We start from the raw sequence: 24,382 nt of genomic DNA, 5'->3' as shown, positions 1-24,382 counted from the left end.
TTACAAAAAAGAAAAAAGGATGTGGTTTATTGTGTCTTAAAAGGTTTGCAGTTCGGTTGGTAAAAGAGTGCGATAAATATAAGGGAACTTTAACGAAAAACTTATGGTATTGTTCACTTTAACAAAAAATCATATTTTTACATTAAAAAGTTAATCCTGATATTATTCACTTTATCTTTTATTTTATGCTTATTATTAAATTCAAAATTTTCAAATCATTTTCATTAGTTTTCCTTAAATATAATCGGTTGGTTAAAGCACGAGATAATATATTCAATTATGGTCTCCAATGCAAAGCCTGCAGCTGTGTTTGTTTGGTGTTTAGTATTTGGTTGGAATGTACGCCTCACTATATTCAATTTAATGTGAAACAAAAGCAAATTGTGTTTCACTGAACACAATTTCCAATACACGAAAGGATAAGTTTTTTTTCATCTCGAATCCGTAAAACGAAAAATCGTTTATCTGTATGTTAAATAGACCTTGAATCTCCAATATAATCCAATCCAAACGACACCATATTTTTATGTACGAATCCAAAAGGTGATGGCGTGTTCGAGTTTTTGTTTTCTCGTCTACCGCACGTAACCGAATGTCAAAATCAAAGAAAAATTCCTCCTCATGCAAGATGGTAGTCACATTCAAAATCTAATATAAACTTGGGGATGACAAGAAACCTTTTCTTTTCTTTATTTTTTTATTTTTTTATTTTTTGAGTTGAGCAACATCATTAGTAAGTTAGATGTTAGATTAGCTACTGACGGAGTTCGAATTTACGCTGTTATACAAGAGCATAACATATTTCCACCACTATAGTAAAAGACCACTTGCATGACAAGAAACTTGTAACTCAAATAATTTAGAATATTTATTTGCGCACTCAAAATTTTAAGTTTGATTTTCTTCTAATTAAATATAATAATTTAAATTTCAGAATGTAAATTCCTTTTATATTTTGGTGGGCGTCCACTCTCCAAACAGATAATGACCTTTCGAATTGAGTTGTAAGGTGAATTAATTTATGATTTTTATGGAGATGGGGTTGTTCATGCCACCAACATAAGAAGCATCACAATGCTGCATTGTTATTGCACACACGTGTCACATGTTTATTGGTCTACTGTCTAGCCTTTCAACAATCCCATCCGTCCACCTGTCTTTTTTGTTTTTGGTAGCTTCCGTCCACCTGTCTTTCGAGCATCTCCAAATGAAATGTTAAAAGATAAATGTCAAATGTTAATTTGATAGCTGATGTGGTAATGTCAAATTTTCTCTTTTTTCCAACCAATATGTTTATTTGTTATAAATGATATTTGTAGGATCCATTTTAAAAAGAAATCAATTAAAATACATTTTTCAATATTTATAATTTGTGCATTAATATGACCCACATAATAAAATAATTAAAAAAAATTGACATCACCTTTTCTCATATCGCAAATTTGACATATGAAAACTCATATGCCAATCCGCATAGGATTGACATATCGATTGAAACTCATTCCTACTTTCAAATTTGATTACATAGAATTCCACCTATGATTTGACATCTTCTTTGAAGATGATCCTATTCAATCAAATTTCAATGTGTAAATGTATGATAGTCATTTTGGAGCACCAATTACACCTTCATTCTTGAACATAGTAAACGACTAGACAAGACGTCTTTAATTGCGACAACTCCACCAACATCTTTTTCAGTGACAATCTAACCCCATCAATGCTTCTAGTCTTCTTTTTTGGCCATGCGTCTGCTCTTAGTGGAAACGCTTTGTAAAAAGCGGGGCTACGTTGATGCTTAAGTGGTACTGGTAATGTTTAAAGTGGCAGTGCTGAATTAAAGTATAATGTACTGCTATGACGATGTGAAAAATCACCTTCAAGAACCCTTAAACTTTTAACTTGGAAATTGTATAAATTTATGTAGTTGACATCAACTTTACCCCCATAATTTCTTGATTCGAGTGAAGCTGGGATTGCATTTCAGATCTGGTTAAATTATCAAAAGACCTTATTAGTATTTAATCAATAATTTGACACAATTGGATCGTGCACTTCCCTCCTCAACCAATTTCAATTGGTGAAAGAAAAAGTCAACCAAAATGTGTGAAGAAAAATCATGGCTAGCAGTTTCTATCTGCTAATGTAGAATTTAATATATATTTCTCTCGTCTTTAATCGCAACACTCCACTTCTTTAATCGAAACATTCATGTCCTTCATGTTCTCTCCCTCCCCCAGATTCTGCACATCTTTTCGTCCCAAAGTTTCAGCCTTGGATCAAGCTTCATATAAAGACACACATTATTCTTCTCAGTCAACCCAACAGTCAGCAGTGCTAAAGTCCAAGTCATCTATTGCTTAGTCCTTAAGTTTTCTATTGTAACTAATTCATAGATTAAGCTTAATTAGTTACATTAGTAGTTAACTAATGTTATTAGTTACTGTGTATAAATACATCCAATGTAACCCAGTTTAATTCAATGAGAATATATTTCTAATATGGTATCATCCCTTTTTCGCTTCACTGCTTTTTCTCTGATCCTCTTCGTCGCTCCCTGTGTCCTCTGATTTCTTCTATCTTTGATCCTCTCTCTTTAATTTCTTGCGGATCTTGATCGATATCTCCTTCTCTTCTCCTCTCTGATTTGTTTTCGACATGCCTTCGTCGAGTTCATCTCCCATGAATCCTGATGTTCTTGCCCCAAATTCGTCCCCGATGAACCCTAATTTTCCTCCGGTTCCGCCTTCTCCCTCCATTTCTTCGATTTCGATTCAGAATATCAGCTGTATGGTTCCTACCAAGCTTAAACGGGACAACTATCTTGTTTGGAAGGCGTTGTTTGCTCCAATTTTTCGTCGCTACAAGCTTACCGGGATTGTTGATGGCTCTGAACTTTGTCCGTCTCCTTTCTTACTTGATGCTTCTGGCCAGCTCACTGCTACTCCAAATCCAGATTTCGATCTGTGGTATGAAAAGGATCAAAATATCCTTATCTGGCTCAATTCTACTCTTTCAGAGGATCTCATTCCGTTCACCGTTGGTGTTACTTCCTCTCGTGAGCTATGGTTAAATCTTGAACAACGATTCGGCGGCGTTTCTGCTGCTCACATTCACCAGCTTCGCTCTCGCCTGCATAATGTTTAGAAAGGGGATCTTGCAATTTCTGAATACATTCAGCTCATCAAATCAATCTCTGATGCACTCATGGCTGCCGGTGCTCCGATCTCTGAAAGTGATTTAATTGCAGTCACTCTTAATGGCCTCTCTGATGACTATGAGTCATTTGTTGACTCAATTCTGCTTCTCATCTCTTCTACCTCCTTGGATGAACTCCATGGCCTCCTGATTAACAAGGAATTGTTCATGCAGCGCAAGAAGAAACCTGTTGTTTCTGAACCCTTTCAAGCCTATGCGGCTCAATCTCCCCAATCTCAGCCTCCTCTTCTTCCCACACCACAGGGCTATTCTGCTCCAAGGCAATTTCATCGTGGTAAAGGTTCTTATCGCGGCAATACTTCTCGTGGCACCACCTATAGGGGCAATAACTATCGTAGCAACAACTTTCGAGGCAACAATTATCGCAGCAATTTTGGCAACTCTGGCAGTTATCCTCGACCTTCTAGTTACTCCCATGGTCATCGTGATTCATGCCAAATCTGTCATTCCCCTGATCATGATGCTCTGGATTGTTTTGAACGCATGAATCATGCCTTTGCGGGTAAAATTCCTCCTGCAAAATTGGCTGCTATGTGTGCTCACACTAATCTCCCCTCTTCTGCTCCCACTTGGCTCATGGACTCCGGTGCCACATCTCATATAACCAATGATATCTCTGCTCTTCAATCTCCAGCGCCTTATAATGGTCAGGACAAGGTTTATATTGGTGATGGTCAAGGTATGCCCATCCACCATACTGGTAGTTCTTTTCTCACTACTCCTGCTGCAACTTTTCGTCTGAATAATGTTTTACATGTTCCTGCCATGAAACATAATCTCCTTTCTGCGTATCAATTCTTACGAGACAATCACTGCAACTTAACTCTTGATTCTGATGGTTCTACAATCAAGGATCGTATGTCGGGGATGATGCTTTTCCGAGGGCCCGTTAAAGATGGGTTCTATCCCTTTCAAGGCCTTCCTCCAGCATCTAATTCTTCATTTGCTCTTGTCAGTAGCAAGGCTTCTTTACCAGTTTGGCACAGTCGACTCGGCCACCCCTCCTCTGCTATTTTTCGCAAGGCTTTACATAATGGTTCTATAGTTTACAGTGGTCAAAAGTTTACTTCTTTCTTCTGTTCTGATTGTGCAATTGGTAAGAATCACAAATTGCCTTTCACTGCCAGTCTTAGTTCTGTATCTGTACCTCTGGAACTTGTTCATTGTGATGTTTGGGGACCTGCCCCTACGTTGTCTGTTACTGGCTATAAGTACTATGTGTTGTTTGTTGATGAATTCACCAAGTACAATTGGTTGTTTCCTTTAAAGCTCAAGTCTGAGGTGTTTTCAGTATTTGTCCATTTCAAGGCTTATGTAGAAAACTTGGTTGGTAATAAAATCAAAGTTCTTCGATCAGATTCTGGGGGTGAGTTTACCAGTTCTTGTTTTAATTCGTTCCTTCTGCAGCATGGCATTTTGCATCAATATTCTTGCCCTCATACACCGGAACAGAACGGTTGTGTTGAACGCAAACATAGGCACCTTGTTGAGACTGCTCGCACTCTTCTCACTGCATCCAAGGTCCCTCATCAGTTTTGGGTTGAGGCATTTTCTACTGCCTTGTATTTGATCAACAGGCTTCCCATCTCTAACCTTGATAAATCTCCCTGGGAATTGCTTTTTCATAAGTCTCCGGATTATTCCAAGCTCAAGGTTTTTGGCAGTAGTTGCTACCCATGGCTTAAACCCTATTCCACTTCTAAGCTTGATGGGAAGAGTATTCATTATGTTTTTCTCGGTTACAGTTTGCACCACAAAGGCTATCGTTGCCTAGATCCTCTTACCTCTCGTGTTTACATTTCTCGCCATGTCCTTTTTAATGAGTCTCAATTTCCTTTCCATACATCACTCACGTCCCTTCCAGTGCACTCCAATCCCTCTTCCTCATCTCCCACCTTCACTCTTCCTTTCACTTTTACCCATCCTACCTCACCCTCTGTCCTTCCTTCCCCTTCCTCATCTATTCCCCCTGTCTCCACTTCTCCTATCCAGCCTTTATCCTTTTCTCCCACAATACAGGATCCTTCCCCCGTGCCACCTTCTCCACTCCCCCATCCACCTCCCCTCTCTGTCAACACTCATTCCATGACTACTCGATCCAAAGCCGGGATATTTAAACCCAAAGCCTTTGCAACTACTAAACATCCTATTAATCCCTTAGAATTTGTTCCTACCACTTTCCTTCAAGCCTCCAAACATGATCACTGGCTGCAAGCCATGACTGAGGAGTTTCAAGCCTTGCAGTCTACTGGAACTTGGTCCCTTGTCCCTTCTACACCAAATCAGAATATTGTAGGCTGCAAATGGGTGTTTCGAATCAAACGAAAACCTGATGGTAGTGTGGACAGATACAAAGCCCGTTTAGTCGCCAAGGGGTTCCATCAACAGGAAGGTATTGACTTCCAGGAAACCTTTAGCCCGGTTGCCAAACCTGTCACCATTCGCATTCTCTTGACCTTGGCAGTACAATTTGATTGGTTTTTAAACCAACTGGATATAAGCAATGCTTTCTTACATGGGACGCTCAAGGAGGAGGTGTTTATGCAACAACCCCCTGGATTCGTTGATCCTTCTCTGCCTTCTCATGTCTGCAAGCTTTCTAAGTCCCTGTATGGTCTCAAGCAAGCCCCACGGGCTTGGTATGATAAATTGTTTCAAACTTTACTGTCTCTGGGGTTCCAGAACTCTCAATCTGATTGCTCCCTGTTTGTGACTTTCCAGCCCTCTCTTGTGATTGTCCTAGTATATGTTGATGATATACTAGTTACTGGACCTAGTGCTCATGCCTGCAATGCTTTTATTCACAAGCTCAGTCAGCTCTTTCCTGTCAAAGATTTAGGTCCGTTGCACTACTTCTTGGGGTTAGAAGTTCATCGCACCTCCGATGGCATCTTTCTCAGTCAACATAAGTATGCCATGGATCTTCTTCTCAAGTCTCACATGGATGGCAGCAAACCCTGTGCTACTCCTCTTGGTACTCAGAAGTTAGACCACAGTGGTACACTTCTCTCTACTCCCCATGAATATCGGTCTATTGTTGGGGCCTTACAGTATTTGACCTGGACACGTCCTGATCTCTCTTTTGCGGTCAACCAACTCTGTCAATTCCTTCATTGTCCGAGAGATACACACTTTCAATCTGTCAAACGTGTCTTACGTTTTCTTAAAGGTACTGTGAATGATGGCATCTGGTTTTGAAAAGGCTTTCTCACTCTTACTGCCTTCTCAGATGCTGATTGGGCTGGCTGTGTGTTTGATCGCCGCTCTACAAGTGGTTACTGTGTGTATCTTGGTTGCAACTTAATCAGTTGGTGTGCCAAGAAACAGCCCACAGTTGCTCGCTCCTCCACTGAAGCTGAATACCGTTCTTTGGCTCACACTTCTGCTGAGATCACCTGGATTTGCAAAATTTTCAAGGATATTGGTTTTCCTCTGTCCCGGGTTCCTCTTCTCTGGTGTGATAATGTTTCTGCGATTTCTCTTGCTTCAAATCCAGTTTTTCATGCTCGAACAAAGCATGTAGAAATCGACTACCATTATATTCGCGAACTGGTTTTAGCTTCTCTACTGAAAGTTCAGTTTGTTCCTAGTCTCCATCAAATTGCAGATATTCACACTAAGTCCCTGACCAAGGGTCGATTTCAGTTTCTTCGTTCCAAGCTTTCCCTTGGTTCCCCTCCGTTCAGCTTGAGGGGGTGTAAAGACACACATTATTCTTCTCAGTCAACCCAACAGTCAGCAGTGCTAAAGTCCAAGTCATCTATTGCTTAGTCCTTAAGTTTTCTATTGTAACTAATTCATAGATTAAGCTTAATTAGTTACATTAGTAGTTAACTAATGTTATTAGTTACTGTGTATAAATACATCCAATGTAACCCAGTTTAATTCAATGAGAATATATTTCTAATATCATACCCCTCTCCCTCTCTCTCTCTCAACTTTTCACTTTTATATTCATTTAGATTTGCAGACGCTTGGCCATGTTGACTAGTGCAATGCACTTCTCTCTTGACCTAAGTTCGAATATCTTCTTTGTAATTTAGATAGAATTAGTGAAGAATAACGCTCGTTTAATATATATTTATAGACATATATATTTGTTTGGATTTTGGAAATGTTTCCCATAAACTATGCTGTCGTTGAACTTTTACTTTTCTCTCTTGTTGTTCTTCATTTCACGTTTTGGATCCTTTAGTTGCATGTGATGCATATTGATGTTATCAAACTTACAAGCATGGAGTTGAAGAAAGGCAAGGTATTAAGGTAATGTCTCCATTTTACAATACCAATTTCATATTTCACAATTTACTCTCTATTATTATTTTTTTTTAATTTTTCTTAATTATTGTGTTTAATTTCATAATTGCAGGTTTTATGATCATGATAAGAAAGATGTTCAGTTTTCCTGGGAAAAAAGTGACATCCAAAAACACTCAGAAGAGCCACTATCTGCATACAAAATATCAGCAGCAGCACCCTCGTTAATTCCTGATGGTGGTACTAGTACTACTACCGGAGTTCGAACTAATAAAACTCCGAGATTTCGGAGTTTTAAGGTTTTCTCAGAGAACCAGGAGCCACGTAAGAAGCAAATTCTTAATCCGGGAAGTGACATTTTCCTGCAATGGAACAGGGTTTTTCTCTTTTCTTGCTTGGTAGCATTGTTCGTTGATCCGCTTTTTTTCTACGTCCCTTCGGTGCAAAACGACGGTAGTTCATCTTGTATGACGACTGATTTGAATTTAGGAATTGTTGTGACGTTTTTTCGCACTCTTGCGGATATGTTCTATCTGTTGCACATGTTCATTAAGTTAAGGACAGCTTATGTATCCCCGAGTTCAAGAGTTTTCGGGAGGGGTGAACTTGTTACGGATCCAAAGAAGATTGCTCGAAGGTATTTAAGAACGGATTTCTTCATAGATCTCATAGCTACACTGCCTCTCCCTCAGGTGCAATAATCATCACCATAATTATATCTTTACATTGATAGATGCTGCTACTCTTTTCAACTCTCTATGATCTCCTCGAGATTTTTTCGTTCTGTATGGTAATGTTAGACAACAACGCGTGTCATGATTTGTTCATCGTATACTTTTTTCTCTGTTTTTAATCCGATTCCTTCGATTTTATTAGTTCCTGCAACAGTTCTGGAAATAACAATGCTATTGCTTATATTCTTTTCTTGCAGATTGTGATATGGTTTATTATACCTGCAGTTAGAAGCACACATGCTACCAATAATGCCCTTGTACTGATTGTTCTGCTTCAGTATGTTCCTAGACTCTATCTTATTTTCCCATTAAGCTCTCAGATCATCAAAGCCACTGGTGTAGTCACAAAGACCGCCTGGGCGGGGGCTGCGTATAATCTCGCACTCTACATGTTAGCCAGTCATGTATGTAATGCAGCTTCTTTTGTTTACATGCAATTTACCAGTTTAATTCAAATTGTCCTTCAGAACTCGCAGTAACGAATGCTAGAACAATGTTTGTCGTTGTAGATCTTAGGGGCATCGTGGTACTTGTTGTCCATCGAACGGTATGCAACGTGCTGGAGGTCTGAATGCCTAAATGAATTCAGCCCCATGAAGTGTTTTCTCAGCTACTTGGATTGTGGTAATTTGAACAATGATAACCGCCGGACGTGGTTGAACAGTACTCAAGTGTTTAGTAACTGCAATCCGCAAACCAGCACCAATTTCAGCTATGGCATATTTGCAAAAGCAGTGACGAAAAATGTCGTCTCCACGGGGTTTCTTGAGAAGTACTTCTACTGTCTTTGGTGGGGTTTACAGAACTTGAGGTATGATCATCGGTACATGGTTCTGATATAATCTGAAATTTGATCAACATTTGCACATTCTGATATAATCTGTTTTAATATATCTCAGCTCCTATGGTAAGAATTTGAGTACAAGCACATTTATCGGGGAAACGTCATTTGCAATACTAATTGCAATCTTGGGTTTGGTTCTGTTTGCTCACTTAATCGGAAATATGCAGGTGCGGATGATGAAATCTGTTTACTTTTCTGCAGTTTAAAACAGTTAGTGATTTTTTAGTTTTGTGAAAGATATGTTTTCGATATAATGCAGACCTATTTGCAATCGATCACGTTGAGACTTGAGGAGTGGAGGCTAAAGCGGCGAGATACAGAGGAGTGGATGAGACACCGTCAACTCCCCCAAGATCTGCAAGGGCGCGTAAGGCGATTCGTGCAGTACAAGTGGGTTGCTACTCGAGGGGTTGATGAAGAATCCATCTTACATGCCTTGCCTACTGATCTTCGTCGAGATATCCGACGCCACTTGTGTTTAGATCTTGTTCGACGCGTAAGTGCCTTCTCTGATCATGTGACAGGAATGTTGATACTGATTGATCATAGTAAAGCATATACTAATGAGTAACGCTTTTCGCTTCAATTGTGTCATCTTCAGGTCCCATTTTTTGCACAGATGGACGATCAACTGCTTGACGCCATGTGCGAGCGTTTGGTATCCTCCTTAAGTACTCAGGGCACGTACATTGTTCGTGAAGGCGACCCTGTCACAGAGATGCTTTTCATTATCCGAGGGAAACTAGAGAGCTCCACAACAAATGGAGGCAGGACAGGTTTCTTCAACTCAATCACTTTGAGGCCCGGCGATTTTTGTGGAGAAGAGTTGCTTGCTTGGGCATTGCTTCCCAAATCAACCCTCAACTTGCCTTCTTCCACAAGAACTGTTAAATCCCTCGACGAAGTAGAAGCCTTTGCGCTGAGAGCAGAAGACCTCAAATTCGTCTCGAATCAGTTTAGGCGCCTCCACAGCAAGAAGTTACAACACACATTTCGTTTCTACTCCTACCATTGGAGGACCTGGGCTGCATGCTTCATTCAGGTAGCGTGGCGGCGGTTCAAGAAGAGAACGTTGGCGAAGAACCTTAGCATGGCAGAGTCATTCTCGTATAATTACGACAAATACGACGAAGAGGCTGATGATACAGAAGAAGAAAAGGAAGAGTTTTCTAGTAGTAATGAAACTTCGAATACTTTCCAAGTGAGACAGAATCTTGGTGTCACAATTTTGGCTTCAAGGTTTGCTGCAAACACTAGGAGAGGAGCTCAAAAGACCAAGGATGTTCAGCTGCCGAAGTTGCTAAAACCTGAAGAGCCAGACTTCTCAATGGAGCCAGAAGATGACTAGCTCACATCAAAACTCTCAGTCAATAGTCCAAATTGTTGAAGAAACCTATCTTTCACTATGAATCCTTTGTAAATTCTTGTTCCTCTACCTGTCTTTCAAGTGTCGTTACGTAGTCACATGGTATTAACAAATTACTCATGTTATAACATATGGACCTATTCATTAAAACTATTTCCTCTCGACTTATGTTCTAACATGCAAAATACCTGTCTTTCAAGTATTGTTGCGTAGTCACATAGTATTAACAAATTACTAATGTTATAACATATGGACGTATTCATTAAAACTATTTCCTCTCGACTTATGTTCTAACACGCAAAATACTTGTCTTTCAAGTGTCGTTGCGTAGTCACATAGTATTAACAAATTACTAATGTTATAACATATGGACGTATTCATAAAAACTATTTCCTCACTACTTATGTTATAACACGTAAAAACCGTCTTGTATTCTAGATATACTAAAACTAAATGCGGTACTCCTTCCAATTTTCATATATAGTACTCTCTACTCAAGAAAAACCAAAATTAAAGCATAAGAAAGCATATGGTATGTTGGGAGCAGTGGCCAAGGGCCAATATTTAAAACTGATGCAAACCAAACAAAATCCAGTAATAAGGAATTAAAATCATTTTCTTCAAGTTCATTAGACTTAAATGTTTCTGAACTGAATTACAAAAGAGGTCACAGTTCTGGAGATCATTGATTAATAATTAAGATGAGTAGGATATTAGGATCACTGAGGTTCACCATTTTCGAAGTCTTCTGTCTAACAATGTAATGTCATGTGAAGAGAATCTTACACATTACATTATATTATTCAACCGATGCACCAATTTTTGATAAATTTGTTTCATATAAATCATTCTCGTCTTGTTGGTACAACTCTAACAATGGATATTAAGGGATTAGTTCAGAAATGTAAATACAAGTTACCAACCTATGTAGAAGGGTAATGTTAGGAAGACTAAATGTAAATACAAATTACCAACCTATGTAGATGGGTAATGCTAGGGAGACTAAATGTGTATACCAAATTTTGTAAACTAAATGACATGAAAGTTAATGATTAAATTATTATTTAAATGTTAATTTACGTGCATATTTGTAGAATAACAGCTATGTTAAAATTATTGTATGGTTTTTGAGTGGGAGTCAACAATTCAGTTTACGTTTTCTAATTAGTGTGACAGACAATCTACTTGGAATTCAATCATTTGCTTACATTATCATCTTTATACAATAGAAATAAAAACACCACGGTAGTTATACACAATCTGTACAAGATATTTGGTGGGTGATATACAATTAACACATCCCTTGTTGATCGCGTAGTCTTTTGGAGCTTAAAAAAACTCACATATGCATTTTAGTCTTTTTTTACTACCACCGTATAATTTATTAACGTCAGAAATAAAATTCAGAACGAACGTGTGGAATACGAACCTAAAATTCTTTTTGACCTTAACCACCATCGTCTTATTCACGAGGACTTTATCCACTTCTTCACCCTACAAAAGTTCTGTTAAAAAATATTCAAATCAATCATACTACACAAAGTAACTAAACATTTTACACTCGGATGATTCCAGAGCATGTTGTACTTGTAATGGCTGAGTTTCGAGTACGAAGGATCTCAATCATGTACTCATCCCCGAGCCGTTAATCCGCGAACCAAACCGAACAATAATAAAGTCAAATTAAATAAAACCGTTAATCCGCGAACCAAACCGAATGATAATAAAGTCAAATTAAATAAAAAACAAATAGTATGGGAGAATTGTAACTCAATTAATTAAGTACATTCTCTTATGCACCGAGCTTTCACAATTTGAAAACTCACTCCCTTGATATCGTTTGTATTATTAGGACAAAAAAAATAACAAATTGTAATTTCAATCAACATTTTACACAGCCACAAGCAATTATTGAAGCATGGGAGAAAAACAGAGGAAATAATTGATCTGTGAGTGAAAATTGCATTAGAACGAACAGGAAAACAAGTGCATGTGCATGGAGGAGACGGAAGACCCATTCAGAGATCCTGAATCCTGGAAGACTTTTCTTCTCAACGGATAATAATCGTTCCTATAAGTCTCTAAATTCATTAAAAATTGTTAATTTTATCTCTATTATCATATTCAAAGCTATTTTATCCAATTTTTCGTCAACTTAAGTCACTTGACACACTTTATAGTGTAATGCCGTAATTTTCTCGCCTATAAGCCCTTAACATTTTATAAAGGTTGTGAATCTAACGTCTAATTTACCCTTCAAAATTAACTTACACTATTTTTTTTTATGAAAAACTACCAATTTACCCTCTAAAGTTAACTCCATACACTATTTCTTTATGCAAAATTACCAACTTACCCTCTAAAGTTAACTCCATACACTACTTCTTTGTGAAAAACTACCAATTTACCCTGCAATGTGTATCACATGCGAGTAACATGACTTAAATTGATAAAAAAAATTGAATATAATAGCTTCAAATACAATATTAGGGATATAATTGACATATTTTTATAATTTAAGGACTGATTTTTATAGTTTTAGTACGACGAACCTCGATAGGCAAAGACATTACTCTACCCCAAGAACAGGACATGGCCAAACCCACAAATCCACACTACATCCCCATGTCGGGTCCAAACCCACAAACCCACACCATAGCCAAAATTTACATTAAAAAATGGCAATTTCGTGATTAAAACCGAATCCCCCCTCCTTCCCCCCACCCGAGCTGCACTCGTAATTTTATTTCCGATGAGCCTCCACATCTGCAATCCGCTTTGCGGGCTTGCTCTTCCTCTGTTGATATTTGGCAATCGAATACCAAACTCCGCCGGCTGTGTTGATAACCAGTCCAGTCACATTCAAAACATGTACTTGCACGCCACCCAGTAGTACAAAACCGAGGGTCTGTGAAACAACGAAACCCGTATAAACAAATTTTCACACAAATATTTGTATCACAATAAGATGAAATAAAACTTAATTTCCACAATCGTCATTTAATCTACGAAAAAGAAGAGGAAGTTCAGTCATACCGTCGACCCAACTCCTTTTAGGACTCCAACGATGGTGGTTGTTAGAGCGGAGTTGACTATCGTACATAAGAACATGGTGAAGTTGAGAACAATGCCCATAATAAATGAAAGAATGAGGATCACCAAAAAGTATAAGGAATTACTCTGCAAATAAAGAAAATTACATGTCAGTCGTATAAAGTATGAACGTTTTCAGAAGGAAGAACAGCAACTCATTGCCACGGCAATAAGCCCCAGGTCCCCGAAGAAATCTTTGCATGGTTACTTACAAACTATATGGGCGGGCAGCAACGCATTGCTTTTTCCAACTGGAATTCATAATTTGAAAGCCATTATCGACATGATTTTATGCTATTTACGCTATTTACTAGTTATCAAGTCTTCTTTTATCTTTGCACGGTTACTTACAAACTATATGGGCAGGCAGCAACACATTGCTTTTTCCAACTGGAATTCATAATTTTAAAGCCATTATCGACATGATTTTATGCTATTTACTAGTTATCAAGTCTTCTTTTATCGATAATTTGGATAGGAAATGTCTTGTAGTAGATGTCAAAGACAGTAATTCATTTCTCAATCAATTTAAGGAGTCAATGATCTACAAATAGTCCCAAATAAATAGGGAGGAATGAATTCAAATATATAAACAAAGAAAAGGTTAAGTTCTGACCTTTGCAACTAGTAATGATAACGAATTTGGAAATTCTCCAGTAGCTACTATGAGAAGCATCAAAAACGGAAGAGACAGAAAGCTGTTATAGTACATGATCTCAACTGATGATAGCCCATCTTCAGCACCAGATTTCTCCACCAAAACAAGGTACATGGTCTGAATAAAAAATGAAGTGCTTGTATGAGCTTAATTACCATAACATACCATTCGAAACAAGTATAACACAGAACTGTGGATGAACAAAAACATCATCACCTTACCTGGAAAAAGACGGAAGTGAGGGCCATGCTATATCCAAAAAGGTCAAACGAAAAATCTCCGAGTGCAGCTATCAGAACCCCTACTGCAGTCAGTATTACTGAAAGACACACCTGAAACATGAAAGAACTGAGTACTGTCAAACCTAAAACATGAAAGAGAGGAAAAGAACAACTAAATAGGACTCAGTATCACCAAATTTAGTGGTAATGAAAATGCTTTTTGTCAGGACTTTCACACTATATTTCTCATCTTCTCTGAATAACTTTGCATTTTTAACAAAAACTACAACCGGTGATTATTTGAAATCAAGCATCCTTTATCTTCACTTAATAAGGAAGCTATCGTTATGTCGCAAGATATATTGTTCCTAATATGGATACCAAATATCGATTAATTATCTTAGTGATCATCAAGCAGGTCAAAGCTGTCATCATGAAGACATTTCAAGCACCGACAAAATGACATGTCCGTAATAATTTGAATCGTCCAAAATATCCTAGCTTATGAATTGCAGACCGCTAAGCCCAAACCAAGAGAAAGCATAGCAAAGAATAATGTAAATCCAGCTTCCATTTTACGCTTACAGTGTTAGTCAAATCGTGTAGGCTTCTTCCGAATTTTTACATCATATGTTTCGAAGACTAAAAGTATTTTGCTCACATTCTAGTTCGTTACAGAACAAGTTTCGTTTTTACTTACACTAATACTAAAGAAAAAAGAAGAATAACTAATCCTATCGTTAAGTGTAATAACCTGTATTGAGGGTCTCCCCTTCCCTGAGAAGAATCCAGCTACAAGCACAGCAAGCGGTGTGAGTCTTTTGATTGCAATATACATGGGAATATTAACTCCCTTCAAACTGGCCAACGCAAACGCCACATTAGCATTATAGAAAAGCGACACAGGGAGAAGCTTTTTCGCAATGGACATTTCTAATCCTCTTGATCTCGTGTATCCCAATCTTCGACCAACATATATAAGCAAAGCAGTTGCCAATTGCTAAGACAATAAAGAAACGAAAGCTGTGTTCTGGTGTTATTTTTCTCTCGGTAGTTAGGTAGGTAGTTATCAAACAAGTTGTGTTCTGGTGTATTAGGTATTGAAAGCTGGCTTTCTGGATGCAAGTTCACAAACATATCTTATACTAGCTGTTAATCTAGGTTGGAGATGATTTCTCTTATCTAATACCTTTTGACATCTCTCTACTGTTAAACAGGAGCTACAGTCCTCGAGGGAGATCCCCAAGACGTCGCAGTTTGACACCACGTGGGAACAGCCGCAGCAGGTCCCCACCGTACCGTGGGCGGGAGGAGTTGCCTTATGCCAATGGGTGAGGTTCCTTAACTATGTTTTTGCAAAATTATTAAACCCTAGTTCTACAGCATGAAACTGGTTGTGTTGGAAGGATGACTTTCCATTTGATTCATGCCATGATGGTATATGTCCTTTGCATGCTTACATTAGTTACTGTTCCAAGACTTGGATGGTAGAGCATGCCAGTAGTAAGGTTGGCATTGCTGATTTGTCCTCTGACATCTGGGTGCTGAATATTTGCAGCAATGGTCTGAAGGATCGCCGCCGAAGCAGGAGTTAAGGAGTTCATACATGGCTACCTGGCGTTGTTTTAGAAGATATACTGGGATTAAGTGTTGTTCAGTTTGCTTGGACATCAGCACAACTATGTTTAAATTGGGGGACGCCCTCAGCCTCTACTGTCTCTCTGATTTGGTTAAGTTCCTTCCTTTCTTAACTCTAGCTGGTTTTATTTATCTTTGCAAAATAGGCGTAGGGATAAGGATCTTAAAGGTAAAGTCGTAAACATTAAAACTTTGTTTAAGAGTGTTTCTGAGAATGCTGCTAAAACTCGATGCTTTTTTCTTTGCTTTTTGTGTTGAGGTGTCGTCTGCTTCTTCTGCTTCATTGGTTTTGTTCTTCTGCACTCCCTTGGCCCCTGGGATTGTTGTGCTTCACTACTGCCCTGCTCTGGGATCTTCAATTTTGAATGGTTGTCGGTCCCAGCCGGCTAGAGCTTCAATTTTGTGTTTCTGCACTCTCCCGGGGATTTCTTCACTGCCCTGCTACTGGGATCTTCAATTTTTGAATAGTTGTGGATCCCAGCCTGCTATCTGCAGAGCTTCTATTTTCCTTGAACTTCGTCGGTAGCAATGCGCCTCCCTCAAACTACTATAGTGGCATTTGTTTAACTCTTACTTAAAAGGATTGAGCAGTGGGTTACGCGTCGAATGTTTATGCAGGTACTCACATCTGTTCTACAGAAGTTGGGTTGTTCATAAACGAAAGAGTTGTTTGGATTTTGCTTCTTCTTGAACTTTCTATATAAATGAGTCGTTGCGTATGCATACGTGACGCCACTTTTTAGAGATTTGGTAGTGACAATCGTTTCTTAGACCCAACACCCATATTCTTGCCTTTGATCTTCAATTGGATACAAAAGTACAGAAACAAATTTGGTTCCAAGTGAAATCTCGACCACACCGAAATCCTAACCGCTGTTTTCGTGGCGGATGATTTTATTGCTAACTAGCCGATGAGCACACATTTTTTGTGTCTGAACAATTTCATTTTATTTTTTGTTTTTTTTTATTAAGAAGTGTGATTAGTTTTTAAAATTTAAAAAAAATTATAAAAAAATGATGATGAGACAGTTTCTTTTAATAAATGCATATTTTATCTTAATATTACATAATTACTGTTTTTGGTCAGTTTTATGTGAATATTGTACATCAAAAGTGAGGGTAAAATAGAAAAAATAAGGATATGATTGTTATTTTATTAAAAAAAAAAGGTATAATAGGGATATGATTGTCATTTTATCAATAGGTACAAAATTATTATTTTGTCCTCATGTAAATATTGTGTAATCAAAAGTAAGGTTAAAATTGAAAAAAAGGAGAAAAAAAGTTGACAAGGCTCTTCTCTTTAATAGAATAGAATAGATATATGTACGCATGACAGGCTTCTTGTTGTATTCTAGTTTTTCCAGTTTAAAAAGATGAAAGGGTGTAGAAATGTTTGGTAATCTCCCTATGCGTGTCGCACAATTGCAATTATAAATCTTCAAGCCAATCCTGTAAAATCTTCACCGTTGAATTGCCCGCAGTTTGAGATTAATTTTGATAGAAAATTTTTTTTTCTAATAAATTTGATTTTACAAAAAAGAAAAAAGGACGTGGTTTATTGCGTCTTAAAAGGTTTGCAGTTCAGTTGGTAAAAGAGTGCGATAAATATAAAAGAACTTTAACGAAAAACTTTTGATATTATTCATTTTAACGAAAAGTCATATTTTTACATTAAAAAGTTAATCCTGATATTATTCACTTTATCTTTTATTTTGTCCTTATTGTTAAATTCAAAATTTTTGAATTATTTTCATTAGTTTTTCTTAAATATAATTGGTTGGTTAAAGCGCGAGATAATATATTCGATTATGGTCTCCAATGCAAAGCCTGCAGCTGTGTTTGTTTGGTGTTTAGTATTTGGTTGGAATGTACGCATCACTATATTCAATTTAATGTGAAACAAAAGCAAATTGTGTTTCACTTAACACAATTTCCAATATACGAAAGGATAAGTTTTTTTTCATCTCGAATCCGTAAAACGAAAAATCGTTTATCTGTATGTTAAATAGACCTTGAATCCCCAATATAATCCAATCCAAACGACACCATATTTTTACATACGAGTCCAAAAAGTGATGGCGTGTTCGAGTTTCTGTTTTCTCGTCTACTGCACGTAATCGAATGTCAAAATCAAAGAAAAATTCCTCCTCATGCAAGATGGTAGTCACATTCAAAATCTAATATAAACTTGGGGATGACAAGAAACCTTTTCTTTTCTTTATTTATTTAATTTTTTTTTTTTTTTGGAGTTGAGCAACATCATTAGTAAGTTAGATGTTAGATTAGTTACTGACGAAATTTGAATTTACGCTATCATACAAGAGCATAACATATTTCCACCACTATAGTAAAAGACCACTTGCATGATAAGAAACTTGTAACTCAAATAATTTAGAACATTTATTTGCTCACTCAAAATTTTAAGTTTGATTTTCTTCTAATTAAAAATAATAATTTAAATTTCAAAATGTAAATTCTTTTTATATTTTGGTGGGCGTCCACTCTCCAAACAGATAATGACCTTTCGAATTGAGTCGTAAGGTGAATTAATTAATGATTTTTATGGAGATGGGGTTGTTCATGCCACCAACGTGAGAAGCATCACAATGCTGCATTGTGATTGCACACACGTGTCACATGTTTATTGGTATACTGTCTAGCCTTTCAACAATCCCATCCGTCCACCTGTCTTTTTTGTTTTTGGTAACTTCCGTCCACCTGTCTTTCGAGCATCTGCAAATGAAATGTTAAAAGATAAATGTCAAATGTTAATTTGATAGCTGATGTGGCAATGTCAGATTTTCTCTTTTTTCCAACCAATACGTTTATTTGTTATAAATGATATTTGTAGGATCCATTTTAAAAAGAAATCAATTAAAATACATTTTTCAATATTTATAATTTGTGCATTAATAGGATCCACATAATAAAATAATTAAAAAAAATTGACATCACCTTTTCTCATGAAAACTCATATGCCAATCCGCATAGGATTGGCATATCGATTGAAACTCATTCCTACTGTTAAATTTGATTACATAGAATTCCACCTATAATTTGACATCTTCTTTGAAGATGATCCTATTCAATCAAATTTCAATGTGTAAATGTATGATAGTCATTTTGGAGCACCAATTACACCTTCATTCTTGAACATAGTAAACGACTAGACAAGACGTCTTTAATTGCGACAACTCCACCAACATCTTTTTCAGTGACAATCTAACCCCATCAATGCTTCTAGTCTTCTTTTTTGGCCATGCGTCTGCTCTTAGTGGAAACGCTTTGTAAAAAGCGGGGCTACATTGATGCTTAAGTGGTACTGGTAATGTTTAAAGTGGTAGTGCTGAATTAAAGTATAATGTACTGCTATGACGATGTGAAAAATCACCTTCAAGAACCCTTAAACTTTTAACTTGGAAATTGTATAAATTTATGTAGTTCACATCAACTTTACCCTCATAATTTCTTGATTCGAGTGAAGCTGGGATTGCATTTCAGATCTGGTTAAATTATCAAAAGACCTTATTAGTATTTAATCAATAATTTAACACAATTGGATCGTGCACTTCCCTCCTCAACCAATTTCAATTGGTGAAAGAAAAAGTCAACCAAAATGTGTGAAGAAAAATCATGGTTAGCAGTTTCTATCTACTAACGTAGAATTTAATATATATTTCTCTCTTGTCTTTAATCGCAACACTCCACTTCTTTAATCGAAACATTCATGTCCTTCATGTTCTCTCCCTCCCCCAGATTCTGCACATCTTTTCGTCCCAAAGTTTCAGCCGTGGACCAAGCTTCATACCTCTCTCTCTCTCTCTCTCTCTCTCTCTCAACTTTTCACTTTTATATTCATTTAGATTTGCAGACGCTTGGCCATGTTGACTAGTGCAATGCACTTCTCTCTTGACCTAAGTTCGAATATCTTCTTTGTAATTTAGATAGAATTAGTGAAGAATAACGCTCGTTTAATATATATTTATAGACATATATATTTGTTTGGATTTTGGAAATGTTTCCCATAAACTATGCTGTCGTTGAACTTTTAGTTTTTCTCTCTTGTTGTTCTTCATTTCACGTTTTGGATCCTTCAGTTGCATGTGATGCATATTGATGTTATCAAACTTACAAGCATGGAGTTGAAGAAAGGCAAGGTATTAAGGTAATGTCTCCATTTTACAATACCAATTTCATATTTCACAATTTACTCTCTATTATTATTTTTTTTAATTTTTCTTAATTATTGTGTTTAATTTCATAATTGCAGGTTTTATGATCATGATAAGAAAGATGTTCAGTTTTCCCGGGAAAAAAGTGACATCCAAAAACCAGAAGAGCCACTATCTGCATACAAAATATCAGCAGCAGCACCCTCGTTAATTCCTGATGGTGGTACTACTACTACTACTACCGGAGTTCGAACTAATAAAACTCCGAGATTTGGGAGTTTTAAGGTTTTCTCAGAGAACCAGGAGCCACGTAAGAAGCAAATTCTTGATCCGGGAAGTGACATTTTCCTGCAATGGAACAGGGTTTTTCTCTTTTCTTGCTTGGTAGCATTGTTCGTTGATCCGCTTTTTTTCTACCTCCCTTCGGTGCAAAATGACGGTAGTTCATCTTGCATGACGACTGATTTGAATTTAGGAATTGTTGTGACGTTTTTTCGCACTCTCGCGGATATGTTCTATCTGTTCCACATGTTCATTAAGTTAAGGACAGCTTATGTATCCCCGAGTTCAAGAGTTTTCGGGAGGGGTGAGCTTGTTACGGATCCAAAGAAGATTGCTCGAAGGTATTTAAGAACGGATTTCTTCATAGATCTCATAGCTACACTGCCTCTCCCTCAGGTGCAATAATCATCACCATAATTATATTTTTACATTGATATATGCTACTTCTTTTCTCAACTCTCTATGATCTCCTCGAGATTTTTCGTTCTGTATGGTAATTTTAGACAACAACGCGCGTCATGATTTGTTTATCGCATTCTTTTTTCTCTGTTTTTAATCCGATTTCTTCGATTTTATTAGTTCCTGCAACAGTTCTGGAAATAACAATGCTATTGCTTATATTCTTTTCTTGCAGATTGTGATATGGTTTATTATACCTGCAGTTAGAAGCACACATGCTACCAATAATGCCCTTGTACTGATTGTTCTGCTTCAGTATGTTCCTAGACTCTATCTTATTTTCCCATTAAGCTCTCAGATCATCAAAGCCACTGGTGTAGTCACAAAGACTGCCTGGGCGGGGGCTGCGTATAATCTCGCACTCTACATGTTAGCCAGTCATGTATGTAATGCAGCTTCTTTTGTTTACATGCAATTTACCAGTTTAATTCAAATTGTCCTTCAAAACTCGCAGTAACGAATGCTAGAACAATGTTTGTCGTTGTAGATCTTAGGGGCATCGTGGTACTTGTTGTCCATCGAACGGTATGCAACGTGCTGGAGGTCCGAATGCCTAAATGAATTCAGCCCCATGAAGTGTTTTCTCAGCTACTTGGATTGTGGTAATTTGAACAATGATAACCGCCGGACGTGGTTGAACGGTACTCAAGTGTTTAGTAACTGCAATCCGGAAACCAGCACCAATTTCAACTATGGCATATTTGCAAATGCAGTGACGAAAAATGTCGTCTCCACGGGGTTTCTTGAGAAGTACTTCTACTGTCTTTGGTGGGGTTTACAGAACTTGAGGTATGATCATCAGTACATGGTTCTGATATAATCTGAAATTTGATCAACATTTGCAGATTCTGATATAATCTGTTTTAATATATCTCAGCTCCTATGGTCAGAATTTGAGTACAAGCACATTTATCGGGGAAACGTCATTTGCAATACTAATTGCAATCTTGGGTTTGGTTCTGTTTGCTCACTTAATCGGAAATATGCAGGTGCGGATGATGAAATCTGTTTACTTTTCTGCAGTTTAAAACAGTTGGTGATTTTTTAGTTTTGTGAAAGATATGTTTTCGATATAATGCAGACCTATTTGCAATCGATCACGTTGAGACTTGAGGAGTGGAGGCTAAAGCGGCGAGACACAGAGGAGTGGATGAGACACCGTCAACTCCCCCAAGATCAGCAAGAGCGCGTTAGGCGATTCGTGCAGTACAAGTGGGTTGCTACTCGAGGGGTTGATGAAGAATCAATCTTGCATGCCTTGCCTACTGATCTTCGTCGAGATATCCAACGCCACTTGTGTTTAGATCTTGTTCGACGCGTAAGTGCCTTCTCTGATCATGTGACAGCAATGCTGATACTGACTGATCATAGTAAAGTGAATCCTAACGAGTAATGCTTTTCGCTTAATTGTATCATTCTCAGGTCCCATTTTTCGCCCAGATGGACGGACAACTACTTGACGCCATATGCGAGCGTTTGGTATCCTCCTTAAGTACTCAGGGCACGTACATTGTTCGTGAAGGCGACCCTGTCACAGAGATGCTTTTCGTTATCCGAGGGAAACTAGAGAGCTCCACAACAAATGGAGGCAGGACAGGTTTCTTCAACTCAATCACCTTGAGGCCCGGCGATTTTTGTGGAGAAGAGCTGCTTGCTTGGGCATTGCTTCCCAAATCAACCCTCAACTTGCCTTCTTCCACAAGAACTGTTAAATCCCTCGACGAAGTAGAAGCCTTTGCACTGAGAGCAGAAGACCTCAAATTCGTCGCGAATCAGTTTAGGCGCCTTCACAGCAAGAAGTTACAACACACATTTCGTTTCTACTCCTACCATTGGAGGACCTGGGCTGCATGCTTCATTCAGGTAGCGTGGCGGCGGTTCAAGAAGAGAATGTTGGCGAAGAACCTTAGCATGGCAGAGTCATTCTCGTATAATTACGACAAACATGACGAAGAGGCTGATGATACGGAAGAAGAAAAAGAAGAGTTTTGTAGTAGTAATGAAACTTCGAATACTTTCCAAGTGAGACAGAATCTTGGTGTCACAATTTTGGCTTCAAGGTTTGCCGCAAACACTAGGAGAGGAGCTCAAAAAACCAAGGATGTTCAGCTGCCGAAGTTGCTAAAACCTGAAGAACCAGACTTCTCAATGGAGCCAGAAGATGACTAGCTCACATCAAAACTCTCAGCCAATAGTCCAAATTATTGAAGAAACCTATCTTTCACTGTGAATCCTTTGTAAATTCTTGTTCCTCTACCTATCTTTCAAGCGTCGTTGTGTTGTCATATAGTATTAACAAATTACTGATGTTATAACATATGGACCTATTCATAAAAACTATTTCCTCACTACTTATGTTATAACACGTAAAAACTATCTTGTGTTCTAGATATACTAAACGCGGTACTCCTTCCAATTTTCATATATAGTACTCTCTACTCAAGAAAAACCAAAATTAAAGCATAAGAAAGCACATGGCATGTTGGGAGCAGTGGCCAAGGGCCAATATTTAAAACTGATGCAAACCAAACAAAATCCAGTAATAAGGAATTAAAATCATTTTCTTCAAGTTCATTAGACTTAAATGTTTCTGAACTGAATTACAAAAGAGGTCACAGTTCTGGAGATCATTGATTAATAATTAAGATGAGTAGGATATTAGGATCACTGAGGTTCACCATTTTCGAAGTCTTCTGTCTAACAATGTAATGTCATGTGAAGAGAATCTTATACATTACATTATATTATTCAACCGATGCACCAATTTTTGATAAATCTGTTTCATATAAATCATTCTCGTCTTGTTGGTACAACTTTAACAATGGATATTAAGGGATTAGTTCAGAAATGTAAATACAAGTTACCAACCTATGTAGAATAGTAATGTTAGGAAGACTAAATGTAAATACAAATTACCAACCTATGTAGAAGGGTAATGCTAGGGAGACTAAATGTGTAGACCAAATTTTGTAAACTAAGTGACATGAAAGTTGATGATTAAATTATTATTTAAGTGTTAATTTACGTGCATATTTGTAGAATAACGGCTATGTTAAAATTATTGTATGGTTTTTGAGTGGGAGTTAACAATTCAGTTAATGTTTTCTTATTGGTTTGACAGACAATCTACTTGGAATTCAATCATTTGCTTACATTATCATCTTTATACAATAGAAATAAAAACACCACGGTAGCTATACACAATCTGTACAAGATATTTGGTGTGTGATATACAATTAACACATCCCTTGTTGATCGCGTAGTCTTTTGAAGCTTAAAAAAACTCACATATGCATTTTAGTCTTTTTTTATCATCACTATATAATTTACTAACGTCAGAAATCAAATTCAAACAAACTGTGTAAAATACAGATCTGAAATTTTTTTTCACCTTAACCATCATCATATTATTGACTTTATCCACTTCTTCACCCTG

General features: G+C 37.4%; 4 protein-coding genes and 1 long non-coding RNA gene across 5 annotated transcripts; 4 read left to right on the top strand and 1 right to left on the bottom strand.

Annotated features, from left to right (window-relative positions):
• Positions 1 to 2,658: 2,658 nt before the first annotated feature.
• On the top strand, positions 2,659 to 3,147 carry LOC137731989 (uncharacterized). The gene has a single exon (XM_068471302.1). It carries the CDS (start codon positions 2,659 to 2,661, stop codon positions 3,145 to 3,147), a length of 489 nt encoding a protein of 162 aa, XP_068327403.1.
• Positions 3,148 to 7,348: 4,201 nt separating this feature from the next.
• Positions 7,349 to 10,574, top strand: LOC137741561 (probable cyclic nucleotide-gated ion channel 14). Its single transcript, XM_068481260.1, has 7 exons — positions 7,349 to 7,482; positions 7,589 to 8,168; positions 8,408 to 8,614; positions 8,720 to 9,021; positions 9,110 to 9,221; positions 9,314 to 9,550; positions 9,656 to 10,574. The coding sequence occupies exons 1-7, from the start codon at positions 7,424 to 7,426 to the stop codon at positions 10,400 to 10,402; spliced, it is 2,244 nt and encodes a 747-aa protein (XP_068337361.1). The 5' UTR covers positions 7,349 to 7,423; the 3' UTR covers positions 10,403 to 10,574.
• Positions 10,575 to 12,952: 2,378 nt separating this feature from the next.
• On the bottom strand, positions 12,953 to 15,409 carry LOC137718093 (UDP-galactose/UDP-glucose transporter 7-like). Its single transcript, XM_068457606.1, has 5 exons — positions 15,147 to 15,409; positions 14,393 to 14,503; positions 14,130 to 14,288; positions 13,457 to 13,600; positions 12,953 to 13,328 (listed from the first exon to the last, which is right to left on the bottom strand). The coding sequence occupies exons 1-5, from the start codon at positions 15,321 to 15,323 to the stop codon at positions 13,164 to 13,166; spliced, it is 756 nt and encodes a 251-aa protein (XP_068313707.1). The 5' UTR covers positions 15,324 to 15,409; the 3' UTR covers positions 12,953 to 13,163.
• A 188-nt stretch (positions 15,410 to 15,597) lies between these two features.
• LOC137714139 (uncharacterized) lies at positions 15,598 to 16,274 on the top strand. Its single transcript, XR_011065404.1, has 2 exons — positions 15,598 to 15,723; positions 15,951 to 16,274. It is a non-coding gene; the product is annotated as an uncharacterized lncRNA (long non-coding RNA).
• A 3,771-nt stretch (positions 16,275 to 20,045) lies between these two features.
• LOC137742003 (probable cyclic nucleotide-gated ion channel 14) lies at positions 20,046 to 23,321 on the top strand. Its single transcript, XM_068481736.1, has 7 exons — positions 20,046 to 20,198; positions 20,304 to 20,883; positions 21,122 to 21,328; positions 21,434 to 21,735; positions 21,824 to 21,935; positions 22,028 to 22,264; positions 22,369 to 23,321. Exons 1-7 carry the CDS (start codon positions 20,140 to 20,142, stop codon positions 23,113 to 23,115), a joined length of 2,244 nt encoding a protein of 747 aa, XP_068337837.1. The 5' UTR covers positions 20,046 to 20,139; the 3' UTR covers positions 23,116 to 23,321.
• Positions 23,322 to 24,382: the final 1,061 nt, after the last annotated feature.

Source organism: Pyrus communis, chromosome 1 (assembly GCF_963583255.1).
Source record: "Pyrus communis chromosome 1, drPyrComm1.1, whole genome shotgun sequence".
NCBI classification, from domain to species: Eukaryota; Viridiplantae; Streptophyta; class Magnoliopsida; order Rosales; family Rosaceae; genus Pyrus; species Pyrus communis.
This window is presented reverse-complemented; position numbering and strand designations above follow the sequence as displayed.

Coding starts and splice junctions, on each gene's coding strand:
- LOC137718093 (XM_068457606.1), bottom strand. CDS start 15,323: ATGTCCATTGCGAAAAAGCTTCTCCCTGTGTCGCTTTTCTATAATGCT. Junction 13,601..14,129: donor TATCATTACTAGTTGCAAAG/GTCAGAACTTAA, acceptor CTTTATTTGCAG/AGTAATTCCTTATACTTTTT. Junction 13,329..13,456: donor TAAAAGGAGTTGGGTCGACG/GTATGACTGAAC, acceptor GTTGTTTCACAG/ACCCTCGGTTTTGTACTACT.
- LOC137741561 (XM_068481260.1), top strand. CDS start 7,424: ATGCATATTGATGTTATCAAACTTACAAGCATGGAGTTGAAGAAAGGC. Junction 7,483..7,588: donor AAGAAAGGCAAGGTATTAAG/GTAATGTCTCCA, acceptor TCATAATTGCAG/GTTTTATGATCATGATAAGA. Junction 8,169..8,407: donor CTACACTGCCTCTCCCTCAG/GTGCAATAATCA, acceptor CTTTTCTTGCAG/ATTGTGATATGGTTTATTAT.
- LOC137742003 (XM_068481736.1), top strand. CDS start 20,140: ATGCATATTGATGTTATCAAACTTACAAGCATGGAGTTGAAGAAAGGC. Junction 20,884..21,121: donor CTACACTGCCTCTCCCTCAG/GTGCAATAATCA, acceptor CTTTTCTTGCAG/ATTGTGATATGGTTTATTAT. Junction 21,936..22,027: donor ACTTAATCGGAAATATGCAG/GTGCGGATGATG, acceptor GATATAATGCAG/ACCTATTTGCAATCGATCAC.
- LOC137731989 (XM_068471302.1), top strand. CDS start 2,659: ATGCCTTCGTCGAGTTCATCTCCCATGAATCCTGATGTTCTTGCCCCA.